General features: G+C 36.3%; 2 protein-coding genes across 2 annotated transcripts; one reads left to right on the forward strand and one right to left on the reverse strand.

The window, feature by feature from the left end:
* Positions 1 to 72: 72 nt before the first annotated feature.
* On the reverse strand, positions 73 to 6,195 carry rcvrnb (recoverin b). Its single transcript, XM_083557017.1, has 4 exons — positions 5,277 to 6,195; positions 1,226 to 1,641; positions 994 to 1,105; positions 73 to 834 (listed from the first exon to the last, which is right to left on the reverse strand). The coding sequence occupies exons 2-4, from the start codon at positions 1,604 to 1,606 to the stop codon at positions 716 to 718; spliced, it is 612 nt and encodes a 203-aa protein (XP_083413143.1). The 5' UTR covers positions 1,607 to 1,641; positions 5,277 to 6,195; the 3' UTR covers positions 73 to 715.
* On the forward strand, positions 4,582 to 11,344 carry pts (6-pyruvoyltetrahydropterin synthase). Its single transcript, XM_083557023.1, has 6 exons — positions 4,582 to 4,930; positions 6,431 to 6,510; positions 6,612 to 6,634; positions 6,792 to 6,848; positions 9,049 to 9,119; positions 10,231 to 11,344. Exons 1-6 carry the CDS (start codon positions 4,836 to 4,838, stop codon positions 10,352 to 10,354), a joined length of 450 nt encoding a protein of 149 aa, XP_083413149.1. The 5' UTR covers positions 4,582 to 4,835; the 3' UTR covers positions 10,355 to 11,344.
* The last annotated feature ends 4,571 nt before the right edge of the window (positions 11,345 to 15,915 follow it).

The following is a 15,915-nucleotide window of genomic DNA, read 5'->3' on the forward strand; positions in this document are numbered from 1 at the left end:
AGATGGACATTATATATATATATATATATATATATATATATATATATATATATATATATATATATATGCAAGTATACAGTATAAATGTGTAGGAATTGTAATGATGGTAACATGTACCACGTTCACAGATCAGGAAACACACAAGTTACAGGCAAATTGGTCATTGCTACATAATAAATACTACCCTATAACATGAAAATAAACTTTTTGTTTAAAATCATGTCTGATATACATGTCTGATATACATGTCTAGTTCTATTACATTCAATGACAGATGTAATGTCAAACAGTTTAAACCAGAGAATTGATGGCCAATTGTATAGAAAGTAAAATATTTCTATATTTGTATAGAATACTGTTAATATTGCATATCCTTATTAAATGGCTGCTTTTTACAGACTGCTTGTATATTGAGCAAAGATGTTTTTCATAATTAAGTTATCAATTCATGATTTCATGATTGAGCCACCTCAATTTTTTTATTTTTGTATATTGTATAATTAAATCAAACATCTGCATTCGACTACAATTTTCAGCCTTGTGTCTGTTCTTATAAATGTTGTTATACATGATTTGGCGCGATATAATAAACATTGATATTTCATACATAGCAGTGTTGTAGTATTTTGTCATGGTCATAAATGTCATAAATAATGGGCAAGAATACACACAAAACAAAGAAAAAAAAACGGTTGGGCAGACATTATTACAAACACTATTGCTTCTTTTGTCTCAGTCTGTTTTGAATCTTCTGCGGCTCATCAAACTGGAGCAGTCTGAGGATGTTTTTATTGTCCATCACACCCTTGATGAACTCTCCTTCTGTAATTTTATCTGTGAAGATAAAATGAAGAGAACAATAGAAGAGAACAATAGAAGAATAGACTCTAGAAATACTTTGTTTTTGGTTATTACATGTTGCTCACAAGAAGATTGTGTTCCTCAGAAATTGGCAGATCCCTCTACAAAGCAATTACAAAAGCATTATCCTACCCTTTTCTTTCTTCCCGAAAAAGTCCCAGATTTTTTGTGTTCTTTTTTCAGGTGTGTTTTCATCATCTGGGAGGTTTTTCTGGTCCTCTTTGGGGATCATGTTAAATATGGACTGTAAATAAAAACCAAAAAATGTAAGCACAAACATTTAACCATTCAATTCCTACAGCAATATGCCGACACAATATGCATTTCTCCGCTGGTTTTGCAAGGCATTAAAAAATAAATATACCTTAACAATTTCGTTGATCTCATTTTTGGTTATGCTGCCATTCTTATCCACGTCGTACAAAGCGAAGGCCCATTCCAGCTTCTGGATAGTCTCCCCGGAGGAGGTCAGATGCAGTGCTACAATATACTCTTTAAAATCGAGCGTGCCATCACTGTCGGTGTCGAAACTTCGAAACACATGCTGAGCGTAGGCCTTCGGGTTCGCATCGGGAAAGAACCTGCCGTAGATGCCCTCAAACTGCTCCCTGCTGATGTATCCGCTCGGGCACTCTTTCAGAAAGGCCTGATACCAGGCGTAAAGCTGCTCTTCTGTGTACAATGTGTTGGATTTTAGCTCCTCCAGTAGTTCTTTAGAAAGAGCAATACTTTTACTGTTCCCCATCTCGAGATCTCAGTGGCTCAGCTTCAGTAAACGGTCTGAAATAATCACAAGCGCTATTTAAAGCCACTGGATTACAAGGGATCATAGTTTGGATTTTGATTTGATCCATTAGTGTGACATTCTTAGATAATTCCTATGGTGTTAGATGCGAGATGCAGACTTACTGTAGTGTGACACATGGCTTAGCTCACAGCAGGGAGCCTTTTGGCCTTATTAATGCAACCTGTTCTAATTACTGTGAACAAATAATCTCCTTAGAGGTCCTTTCTAATCACACATGCATACATTTATACATTCTGAACCTTGTTCGAAGCTTCAAAAACTCCACAGTATAGAAAAATAAGGACGTTTATATATAGAATTTAGGGAAATCAGCCAAGAACTGCTCATGTGGGAACTAATACAAACATGCCATAGTCTTGTAAAAATGTACATGTAAAACTGAACTAAAAATATTGATACTAACCCTTATTTTTTAACTAAGAAATGAAAAAAATATGTATTTATTATGTACAGGGTTGGGAACACTGTTCTTGTCACTTATAGTTTGTCTTATTATCCTTGTGAGGACCTTTGTAGGGTTCACATATCCTTCTCGTTACCAATTTGTAGATAAACAACAACAGGAAGAAAGCTATTAAAAGAAAACCAGTAGGATATTGTGCAATGTTCCATTTTTTAGGCTGAAATCAACAGGGAACTCTAAAATGAGGTTAAAAACAGAAGAATAACATTAAAAACGGTGACTGTAAAAACAACATTTATTACAAATTAGCATTTGATATTTACAGCACTAGTACTGTGACACATTTCTGCCTTGTGAATTAAACTTCGTTTCCAATGACTAAGCGACATAATTTTCGCTATCCAAGCTTACAGTAACTGCAATGAACCTTTTATACACAAGAAAATATTGGGATATTAGTATTGCTATTGCTTGTTGTGTAGAAAAGGAATCCACTAGGGATGAGCAGATTGATTTCAAAGTATTGCTACTTTTGATATTGATGTTGTAATAGGAGCATACGATATTGATAAACTATTGATCCTACATAGGATTTTTTGGGGGGCTTCAAGCCTTCAAGGTCGTTGAGCAAGGCCTATAACACTCTCTGCTTCAGGATTCTGTGTCATGTTGAATTCTGCACCCTGACCCCAACTTCCCAACAAGATGGAATATGCAAAGACGGACTTTTACTGTGCAAGTAAAGTGTGGGTCATCACTAACAGATGGATTTGTTGGTTTTTTTAGAGCACCAAATGTAGTGTCAGTTCTGTCATTAAAATCACCAAACTGAGCTGAGTTTTATATACAGTACCAGTTATAAGATTGGACACACCTTTTTCTTAATTGATTTTATTATTTTAATTGTTCATACTTCCCGTGGGCTCACCACCTGCAGGAGGGACCGTAAGGGACGGTGCTGTGAGGATTGGGCAGCAGTCGAAGGCGGGGGCCTGCTTAGACTGCTGCCCCCGCGACCCGGATTACGGATAAACGGGAGAAAATGAATGAATGAATGAATGAATGAATATTTGTTCATATACATACATAAATATACACACACACGCACGCACGCACGCACGCACGCACACACACACACACACACACACACACACATATATATATATATATATATATATATATATATGCACATTTTTGTCTGTTCTAAATGTTCCTTAAATTAATATTTTTCATGTTTTTAATACTCTAATCAACAGGGGTGTGGACAAATATTGATGCTTTATGCAAATGTATGTTTATTATTAGTAAACCCGTACTCAACATAGAGCGTAAAGACAAAACATTCTTGTAAATGTTTTAAAGTAATTAAAATCTTTTAAATTGCATTAATCATCCGGACACCAAACGTTTCCACACGGACAGTTTTAACTGGCGGATGTGCGCTTCATTGAGGATTTAGGTGCTTGATTTAAGACTTGGTGCATCAGTAAAACAAATGTTTAGCTACAAATTTTTTCTTTATTTATTTTGTATATCTGAGTAAAGAATGGATGTCGTGAATAGACATGTGTTGCGTTGAAGGTTTAAATTTTGCCTCTTTTATAATTATTTATTCATTTTTATGTAATAAAAAAAAGGTCAAACAAAACAGAAATGTGTTATATATGTGTTATAAATATAAAATTTATACAGTATATAATATATTACAAAAAATAATAATAAAATACTGAAACCATATCGATGATCCTGGTCATGAAAATAATTTATACTGGATCGAAAAATTTGACACACACACACACACACACACACACACACACACACACACACTACGGATGTGCATCTCTACAACTCAGGACGATGAAATTGGAATTTCGATGCATAGTCAACAATACGATAAATACGTGTAACGTCATACGATTCGCCCTTGCTACAGAACGATGCAGTGTGTTCCGATTTCAATGCGATTTAACGCAATACGATGCAATGGAAAAAATATGATGTTATGCAATTCAAAATGGTACAGATAGTTCACATAGTACTTTTATTTCGTTGCTTCAGAAAGACACTTAATCATCATTTTACTTAAGTGTCTTCTGACTTCTAACGCATGGCCCCTTTCACAAACAGGCCTTTGTAGTGCAAAAATAAAAATGAAAAAAAGATTAAACAACACCAGATGTTCTTTTTCTGTTCTGTCTGCAGGAAGATGCAGCTCTGCCTCTGCCATGTTAATCTGTATTCTATGTGATTCTCAGGACACGCCTCGGTCTCCGTAGTGTTGTGATGCGTCATATTCACGTAGCAGCAGCGGTGTTGAGAGAACGGTAACAAATGATTAGGCACTTTCTAAATAAAAAAAAAGTATAGCGCATCTACTTATAATTGTATGGAAATAAATCAGTTTTTACCGATGCAAACGCCATCGGACCTTGTGTCTGATGCACACTTTTTTAATGCATTAGTGCGTCACATCGTTAACTTTTATGCACACACGCACGCACACGCACGCACGCACGAGCGCGCGCGCACAGCTTTCTAGGCGGTTTATGCCACAGCCAATGAAATCGCTGGAAAAAACCCCAGCGCTCGCGCTTCCGGGATGATGACCACAATGAAAGCGAACGGTCCAATGAAATCGCGTGCATTAGAAATCACCAAGGAAATCCTCGGCTCCGCCCCTTATTTGCTTTATTATAGGACGTACTCCAGCTGTGTACAGTAACAGTATCGCAAACCCCGAGCTGTGTGTGTGTGTGTGAGATCATGGAGAAGAGTGTGAGGTGTGTAAGCAGTGGAGGGGAGCGGTTCTGTTACATTACACGAGTGCAGAGTTTCAGCGCGTGCCATCGACTGCACAGGTAAATCAGTACAGCTCCACACACTCCTCCTGCTGTTGTAAATTCATAGCTTACAGTATCCTGAGAAAGCTGCCTCTTATTGTACATAAAACCCGTCTTCTCATGCATGCACTTGGTTACAATCATCTGATGTATGTACAAATAAAAAGTGAAATTGAAATTGACAAATGCACGCGCACTTTGAGATATATATGTATTCCTCTCATATGCTACACTATCATGGTGGATTGGACCTAACGCTGATTCGGTGATAGTTCATCTTTTGTTATCTCATATTGATTACAACCAGAACAGAAAACCCCAGCTGCTATTATATGTTGGATAAGGAAATAGAAAAAAAAATTACCTGTTGCTTTTCGTCAGGTGCATCATGGGCGCTGTAGTTCCTTGACTTGTCCAGCAGTTCCGTTATTGTAAAAACCTTTTTAGGGGAAAATCATTCTTTAATCTGATTGGTCAAAAGATGTGCATTTTTTCCCCTGCACCAGCACAAGTAGTTCCAGCTGTAACATGTGGTGTGTCCAGTTGTGAAAGAAGGACACCTGTGAAAGTACAAATACCCAGCTTAAATATGTGTAAAAGTTCTTCCTTTACATTTCCACATGAGTAAATGTACTTGCTTTTAGTGATCATTCTCCTGCACATCCAGTCTTTTTAGTGAGAGTTTTCTATTGTTCAGACACCCAGTGAGAGAACTTTCTTTTAACAATAGACGTTTTTCTCCAAAGCATTTTATCACAATTAAATAGACTACAAACAAAAATTACCTCATGGTAACCCTTGAGAGGAATCAAACTCAAAGTGAACCCATCCTCAACTATCCAAATGTCTAGAAATGATAGTTCCATCATTGTTGAGGTTATCAACCATTCACTTATGGAGACCCATTAAAAAATGTCCTGAACAATTGTAGCAAACCATTAACACTAATCACAGACCAAATGGATCCTAATGGTTTTAGATGTTAACCCTCCACAGAAATCTCATGGATCCATAGGCTGTTCCTGAGGAACCATCCTCAGCTGTAGTGAGGGAAGAAAACTCAATCTAGAAGAAGGTTATCAGGACGAATCAGACAAGTGGTGTCTCAGGAGCATGTGTAGGTCACATATTATTTCTGTTTAATAGATTAGGACACTAAGTTCAACATAAACTCTTGCAAGAGCCACGTTGTTCTCACGACAGCTCATTTGGCGTATTTATTCAATTCAAAGTAGCGAGGAAGGGCATGCTATTTTGGTGTAAAATGAGGTTTAGGCATTACAGTGTAGTTTTTTCAACATGAAAACACTCAGAAGAAAAAAAATGACTTTAATTCAGTACTGAAGTAAACATACTTCATAGGACAGCTTTCAAGATATGCACAGAAATCCACGAGATTTGCCACTATGCTCTTTTTCTGAATTCAGCTGCTAAAGAGCTCAGGCGATAATGCTGTGAAGAACTTGCTCTCCATTCGGTTTGTATTTAACATTTCTTCCTAATTCTCTTTGCATTTAGCAAATCTCTGAGTGATGAAGAGAACAGGAGAATATTTGGAAAATGCAACAATCCCAATGGCCATGGGCACAACTATAAAGGTTATCGTCATTTTATTCTATCGTTTTTTTAACACCAGCTACTACATTTGAGACCAATGTTTTGCTTTGTTTTATATCTGCTCAAATTTATTTCCCCCCAGTTGAGGTTACAGTACAAGGAAAGGTAAGCAACATTTCAACATTTCATTTCATTCATTCATTCATTCATTCTGATAGATAGATGGATGGATGGATGGATGGATGGATGGATGGATGGATAGTGTTGAAGCCACATGTGTAGAAATATCAGTAATTCATATCTATATATTTGATTTTTGCAGATTGACCAAAACACAGGAATGGTGATGAACCTCACTGATCTTCAACAGTATATAGAGGTAGGAGGTTCTCATACCTAATAACTGCTCAGATTCTATTTGTTTCTTTTTCTCAACATTGCTTGAAGACCAAAATGCATTTCCAAAGGAAGCTTGGTTAAAAAAAACATTACATGTTAATAACCTACTACTCAGAAGGTCTTATAACCTACTACTCGACTATAAGCCGCAACTTTTTTCCTACGCTTTAAACCCCGCGGCTTAAACAATGAAGCGGCTAATATATGGATTTTTCCTGGGTTTTTCCCGGTTTTACAAACTTGAAGCCAAAAAACTGAACCCCATAACATTAGACCATTTAAATTTCCGAACGGAAACGAAAAAACGCGCCTCACCTGTGTTCTGAGCTGCATGGCATCGGGAGAAAAACTTTTACTGGGTGATTTTAAAACGCACGATGATGCCAAAAGATAAACTCCCGAGAGAAATAGTTGTGAAAGGAAGGAGGAAGACAGTGAACAATGACTTTCTTGGTAGGCTACTGTTTAGATACAAGCCGTTTGTACAGGTTGAGTCTGGGTGAAGGGAGAGCTCGCTAACTCCAGTTGCAACAGAAATCATATAACCACAGACAGGTTTCCAAAACTTGTGCTTTTTTATTTTTCCTGGCAACAGCGTTACGGGTTAGTCAAAGAAACTTAGAAATGAGCATCAGAAAATAATAAGGACATATTCCTTGGTCTCCACACACGCAGTCACGGAAAATGCAGTGGCATGCTATTCCCAAAATACCGCTATGCTCCTAAAGGAAGTGCAACATATTTCACCCTTTACACCGTGTGTAACGTGTCTTTCGTTAAAGCCTGTGTAAAGTACATTAGTGTAGACACCTGCGGCTTATTTGTTAAAAATTTTAAATATTTGTAAAATTCAGTGGGTGGGGCTTATATATGGGTGCGCTTTATAGTCCGGAAATTACGGTAACCATATTGTAATGGTAAGTTAATTGCAATACCAGAACTGATGCACAGATATACACTATATGGACAACGGTTTGTGAACACCTGACCGTAAGATTGGTATGTGTCTAAAACATCCCATTCCCCCTGTCTTCTGGGAAGATGTTCCACTAGATTTTGATATGCCCTTGTGGGGATTTGTGCCCCTTCATCCACTAAGATTAGTAAAGTCAGGTACTGAGGTAGGTTAGATGAGGAGGCCTCCAACCCATGTAAAGCATATCTTCATGGAGCTGGTTTGGGAACAAGTTTGGGTCTCCTAGTTCAATTGAAGGAAACATTTCCATTATTGTGGTTACATTTTGGGGAAGAACCACATATGACTGGAAAAGTCAGGTGTCCCAGTACTTTTGTTCATATAATGTACAATAATTATATTTATGTTTTGAGGTGTTTAAGCCTTGTTTTAAACAAAATATATACTGAATCGTGGTTTTAACATTTTTTTACCCACTTTTAACCTTCTAAATCATGACAGTTTTTTACAATGTACATGATTTACGTATACCCAATATAGGTTCAATCAGTTATCAGAATCTGAATCGTGTTTTTTGCCAAGTATGACAGGTTGCATGTACAAGGAATTTGTTATGGGGTGCTGAAAAACAATATGAAAAAATGTAATGTAAAATCGAATAATTTAAGATAAAAGCATTAAGTATACAGTTTGTGCAGGGTATGTAAAGTGAGGCGGTGCAATGATCATATTTCCCCGAATAAGTCCAATGTGCAGGGTTGCAATATCGTAGCCCATGTTATTGGGCTGTTACTAAGTAATAAGCAGGTCATACTTGAAAACATGGCTTGATAAGAAAGCATTAATGCTGAATGACTTGCTGGTATGATGCCAACCTGAGGCTGATTATGTTTTAATGCCACGTGCTAAAGTGGTGTATTTCTTTTATATCTTAGCGATTTGGCAGCAACTCATATTGATTACAACCAGAACAGAAAACCCCAGCTGCTATTATATGTTGGATAAGGAAATAGAAAACAAAATAACCTGTTGCTTTTTGTCAGGTGCATCATGGGTGCTGTAGTGCCTTGAGTTGTCCAGCAGTTCCGTTATTGTCAAAACCTTTTCTGGGGAAAATCATATTTTAATCTGATTGGTCAAAATATGTGCATTTTTTTTCTGCACCATAAATAAGGTTTGGAAATGTAACGGAGCATGAATGAGTGAATGAATGAATGAAACATGCTGTAACTGATAACCGTTTATGCATCTGAATTGTATTTAGGAGGCAATCATGAAACCACTTGACCACAGAAACCTGGATCTAGATGTGCCATACTTCGCAAATACCGTCAGGTATGAATAGTACACTGTTTTTTGTGCTGCTGTATATATGCAGGCAATCCATGTGTAGAACATGTGAACCTCTTCTACCATGTGGGAGCAGTTTAGTGCATCAGAACACATCAGATCATCATACAGATTAGTGCTACAGCTATCGATTATTTCAAAAAACTAAAACAATATTTCATTTATTTAATTAGCATATTACCTCAAAATGCAAATACAAATATTGAAATAAAAAAATTTAAATAAAAATATAAACATTTTCCAATGACTTAAAAAAAAAAGTAAACGCACTGAAATGATCCCAAACTTTGCAAATTTTCCCCTCACCCCTAGTGTTTTCTCTCCGTCCTCCATTTGTCAGTCTGTGCTGTCTGGAAGCTCGTTTTCGACACATAAAAAATAATCGTTGACTTTTTGCAATTGCAACTTTATTTCTTATTTTTTACAATTCAGACTTTATTTCTCGCAATTCAGATTTATTTTTTAAAATTCAGACTTTAATTCTCGCAATTCAGACTTTATTTTTTACAATTACGACTTTATTTATCACAAACATCCACATTTGTGATAAAAAAATCAAAATTAGCAAACAATTTTTTTTTGTGGTGGAAAAAGGCTTCCATAGTTTTTTCCTGTCCAGAGTGCTCCAGAGTTTAGCGGGTGGTGCGTCAGTAATAATGGTCCGTGGGGAAACTGTGCTATGTGTGTAGTTAAATGGACTAAATGAAGTGGACATGTTGTATTTGAATCACTCAAAACAGCTGAGAATGGCTAGTTAAATAACTACAGCAGAATTTTGGAATGCCTTTCCAGCTTGGCATCTGCCCGTCTCAGTCGTGGATCGGCACACTTTCACTTTTTTAGCGCCGCCCTGGTGTCTTTCGCCGGCGCCCGCTCACACTCAGTCACCGTTTATTTGAATCAGGTTTGGACAGCCCATATTGAACTGTTACTGCTGTTTGATATATACAATAGCTGAAGCACTTTGACTGCACTGCTGCCACATTATTGACCGATTGAATCGCTGCATGAATTAGCAGCAGTACAGATGTTCGACCAGTGTATATAATGTATGCACAGCTTTCATTAAAACCCCTTTCTGTTTTCGGCTGCGCAGCACAACGGAAAACCTGGCAGTGTACATCTGGGACAACATGGTCAAGCTTCTTCCACCTAACATGCTCTATGAGATCAAGGTGCACGAGACGGATAAAAACATAGTCGTGTATCGAGGGGAGTAAAGTAGTGCTTTTTTGCTGAGGTCTGTTAATTTTAGGCTGTAGGTCAATAGAAAGAAGTTGTATGTCTTAGCACTTTAGATTTTATTAGATTAAAGTAAGTAGAGCACCTGCTGTGGCCTACGCATCATTGGATTAGCGGCAATGAGAATTTGGCTCAGTCTTCTATCAAATTAGACATGGATATTATGAGAGCTGTAAGTCTTTTTTTGTAATTTAGCAAACACTTTGTTATGCTTTGAAAGTTTTACTCAACTGGCCCAAATGATGTTGTCTGGGTTAATGCTAGTGTATACTGTAGTATAATATTGTATAGTACAATGTAAGATTTTAACTTTAATTTATATTATTCCTTTACCGAAATGTAATTTTATAAATAGACAACAAATCTATTTACAGATCTACAGAACTTTTAATTTTTCATTATGTTTCATTAATGGCATCATTCTCATTACCACAAGGGGGCGCAGCTGCAGTGTGCTAAAGTATTTAAAAACGATTTTTTTTTTTTTTCCCCCTCACAGAGATCTGTGTAAAACTCCAAATCCACAATCCTGTTGCATAGTGAAATACATTTGCTGGTTTATTTTCCCTGTTGGTCAGTTTATTATTACATATCTGTTTAAAAGGTTCATTTCCAGAACTGTAAGGATTTTATGAAATCGTCAGTATACTCAAAAATAACATTCCACACCGAAGACAGAAATCACTTCTGACATGTCCCTGCTGATTTATGTCCCTGTCCATCGTTTGCCCCAGAGGTCTTTTGCACATGCATGTCGAAAGTAAATCAAATGTTAAATGATCTATGAAGATGTAAGTTTGTCAGTGGCAAGGAAGTAAATCAAAGTGTCTCCCGAAATACTTTAGAAAACATGGACCTTAAAATCAAGAATGACGGCCTAGAAATTTAATAATAACACAATTCTTGTGTTAACTGCATTCCGTTGGCTTTTCTCTGCACAATGACAATAAAGTTGAATTTATTCTAAATGAGCCATGGCCTGAACTTTTTTCCCCCCTGAACCTAAAATCCGTGTCTGTGTGAAGAACTCCATCCATCCGGCATTGAACAAGCCTTCAAAAACAGTTCTTGAGAGTAATGTTATTTGTTTTACTAATAATAAGGTGTTTGAAACATTTACATGGTGATTGAATGTATACAAAGAATCTGAAACATGTCTTGTGTGGTGGCATGAGTCGGATCCAGCAAACCAAACAAATTTTAGCCAAATGATCGCGTGTCGGTTTTTAACCATAAGTTGTTATTTAATCCTCAGTTTGCTTGCAACATATAGAACGTCACTACAGTGAAATGCATCTATCTATCTATCTATCTACTCTTTTTTATTTTAAATTTAATTTTTTGGTCTGATATATTCTACTTTATTACATTGTAATTATATTTTCTCCTATATTCTTAAACTTTGTTTTATTTATATCCTTTTTAGTAATTTATATATATATATATATATATATATATATATATATATATATATATATATATATATATATATATATATATATATACACATGTATATATATATATATATATATATATATATATATATATATATATATATATATATATATATATATATATATTTTTTTTTTTATTTATTTATTTTTTTTTTTTTTTGGGCAGTGGTAAATGTAGCTCTTTCTTTATTTAGGTCTGTGTTGTTCATACTGTTCGTACAGTTACACAGTTTGCTACATTACATAAAATTACAAAAATTACTCTAACTGTAAACCGAGCCTCCAGAAAGCAGACAAAATGGCTCAAATAAAATGTTTTTTCCTCATACAAATATTGCTGTATATTTACACACACACACTCACACTCACACACTACATCTAGATAATTAGAGTGTAGTCTATAATTTTTCTGTATATAACTTTCTCTCTCTCTCTCTCTCTCTCTCTCTCTCTCTCTCTCTCTCTCTCTCTCCCCATCTCTTTCTCTCTCACTCCCTCCATCTAGAAACTCTAAGTCATATCTCTCTGTTTTCCCCAGTCATCTCTCCATCGTTAATGCTAATAACAGAACGTTAGCTTTTCACATTACGCTCGGTATTGTAGCCTGTGTGCTAATGTGCTAAGGTGTGATGGAGGACGAGGCAAGAGTGTCATTATCTTACACTGTCCTGAGGGAAGGAACTTTATGTGGAATTTATTAACATCTGATACAATCGAGTATCTTTTCTTCCAAAAGCCAATATATCCAAAAAGCTAACAGTATCTTAGCTAACCATAGCTAGTTCTCATTCTCCAGTGTTTATTTCCCACTCTCCAGTGTTATGTATTGTTTAAAGACTATAATCACACTCTTGATATCACCCAAATGAGGGTGGGTTTCCCTTTAAAGTCTGATTCCTCCCGAGGTTTCTTCCTCAAAGGGAGTTTTTCTTTGCCACAGTTGCCATGGCTGCTCATCAGGGATAAACACACATCGATTACCTTAACTCTTAAATTCTGTAAAGCTGCTTTGAGACAATGTCTGTTGTGAAAAGCGCTATAGAAATAAACTTGACGACTTAACAGGCTTACATCATTGAACATGCAGTCTTCCTGAATTAAATTAAATTAAATTAAATTCCAATTCGTTTTTATTTTTATAGCACTTTTAACAATTGACATCACCTCCTAACAGCTATACACACATAATGTGGTAATAAAGAATGGATTAGATTGTCTTTATTAGTGTTAGAGTTAGTGACAATCTAATTCATTCTTTATTACCACATTATCTATGTATAGCTGCTTAGAGAGAATGTCAATTGTTAAAAGCGCTATAAAAATCAAAATGAATTGGAATTTTATTTAATTTAGAAAGACTACATGTTCAAATGCTAAATGGCTACTAATAGACAAAGAATGAATTGTGAATGCCAGTCAGAAGGATTCAATCAATAGCAATCAATCAGGCTTAGTGCAATTATTCTTTCTAACATACGTACTTGAGCAGTGTACACTCATTTTTCAACGTTTATCTTGTAATCTTTTGCCCCCTGTCATGTCCTCCATGGGTTTGCGCTCTAGAGCAGGTAGGTTTGATTTCATGATGAATTTCTCGGTTTTGCTTTTGCTTGTTTCTCAGAGGAATGTTTGCAAGTATGGAATTCCAAAGCACATGCTAGGGGATGCCACTTATGACAAGAAACCGTTAATTTCAAGTTGCTTAGGAGAAAAATGTTTTCTTCAAAGTTTTTCCCAGTTGCATCGGAGAGTTTCTCAGATAAGAAATTAAATTCTCAAAACTACTTGTTCAACCTCCACATCATTTAGTCACTTGTGCAGATCATAAAAACAATTCTCGTTGCTTTGATCAAATTGCGAATGCTTTAGTTCAACAATTTAATTATGTACAAGTGTCCGCTGTTTTTTTTTACATTATCAGTTGTTTATGTACATGTTGATCCAAATATATTACACTGGTTTCACCTCAATAGTCTTAACCCCCAAAACATCTCAACATCAGGTCATTGCATAAGCAATTGAATGCAAAAAAAGTTATACAAGTTGTCTTGAATTTCACCAATTAAGGAGTGTATAGCCTCAGATCAACTAATGATCAACTAGTTCTCTAAAACAAGTCAAATCGGAATCTCGTGAACTTTCAATTGGCGATAGAGCAAAACACAGAATTACAATTTCTGAAAAATGGATGAACAACCAAGAAACGAACGGACACTTTTACAGTAAAAGTGTGAATCTTGTCCAGTCTCATGCAATCAAATAAATTAATTTGCGCTGTTGAAAATCATAGATGGCGTACAGAAGACATTGAACTTTGTGCATTTTCAATCACTGTAATCCAAACCATTGTTTATCTCAATAAATACTGAAATTGTGCACCGTCATACTGACAACATGCCTAAACATTTTGACGATCTTGTTTGTGAACAATTACAAAAGGACTTTTCATTCTGATGGCAATGAGATGATGGCCAAGGATTTTGAGACAAGTACAGGCTTTTGCAAGAAATCCATTGTGTTGTGCCGTTTGTACAAATTGTTTTGAGAAATGCACTTATTGGTTTGCAAATATTAAGTATGCGTCGAGAAATGCTCCAAAGCAACTGAGAAAAACTGTAATTAATCAGATTCCATTCAGCAATTGAAGTGTAAGAGCCATTATATTACTGTTATTTCAATTCACCCACCTTTTGTTATTCTGGGGGGTGAAACTTTGCTGCCATAAATCGACTTGACTGGTACAGAGATGTCATGTCCAGGCAGTGATTCAGGGAAAAGTTTAAGAGCCAAAATTGGAGTAAGATTTTGGCTTCAAGTGGATGTTGAAAAATAAAAGCCCCTGAGTTCAGTTAAAAAATTTGCCTCGCAAGCTAGCTAGTTCAGTTTGCCATTTCCCACTTGCCACTTGCCTCAGAAGCCTCAGTAGCTAAATAGTTAAGACTCTGGGATACTGATCGGATAGTCCCGGGTACATATCGCCAAGCAGCCACTCTTGAGCCCTTGAACAAGGCTCCTTAACCCTCTGTGCTCCAGGGGTGCTGTTTCATTGCTGACCCTGCACTCTGACCCCAGCTTTCTAACATCATTTATGCAATGAAAGAATTTCACTGTGCTGTAAAGTAAATATGAAAAGTAAAAAAACACCGTCAATGCACATTATTTCCGGCTCGTCATTTTCTTCCAAAATTGTACAAGCCTTGGCAGTGGTGGTTCAGAGTTTAAGGGTCTGGGTTACTGATCATAAGGTCCAGGGTATAAACCACTGCTTAGCTGCCACTGCTAGGCCCTTAACCCTTAAAGCAAGTCCCTTAACCCTATCTTCTCCAGGGTTGCCACACCATGCTCTGAACCCAGCTTCCTGACAAGCTGGGATATGTGAAAGCTTTTACATTGTACTGCAAGTATTCTGAATTCAACTATGTTTCTGACAAATTGAAAAGTCTTGAATTTAAAAAATTGCAACAATTTGTTTCACCTGCAGACTGTATTTCTTATTAAAAAGACAAAAAAAGCAATGTATTTCACCAGGGTGAGCGAGTTATCATTTGAATGTGCCAGTCCAGACAAAAGCCCCATTCACAGAGAGCCAGTCTTTGCCTGATGAGCTGCACTACATTGATGGCCATGCACAATGAAGCTCCTATCAGGTCCTAACTGCTGTTTTGGCAGATGGTCCAGGATTTTTTTTTATGTTTTGGGTGTTGAATTTGTATGGGTCAGTGATCACAGATTGAGGAATGTAATAAAATCCTGTCAGCTGTGGAAAATTAAAAAGATTATATACAAGTGAACAGAAAGTAACCCCGGGTCTGATTAACTTCTTTATTGTTTAGTAGAAAGGAATTTTTTTATGCTTTAATAGTACAAAATAAAGCTTTGTAATGTATAATTGCTAATCCGAGCTGCTAAAATCACATCGGACCTCTAAGTCCCTGTTCTATCTTCGTACCCTTCATACACTTTTTCATTATTCTTCTAAAAATCAAAGACGAAACACATGAATTTAAACACAAAACTATATATAAATGTATTTACAGTGTCATGTGTGATTTATAGTTACCCAACAAACATCGAACTGTAAATAC

This window comes from Silurus aristotelis (genome assembly GCF_946808225.1).
Source record: "Silurus aristotelis genome assembly, chromosome: 12".
In the NCBI taxonomy this organism is placed as follows: domain Eukaryota; kingdom Metazoa; phylum Chordata; class Actinopteri; order Siluriformes; family Siluridae; genus Silurus; species Silurus aristotelis.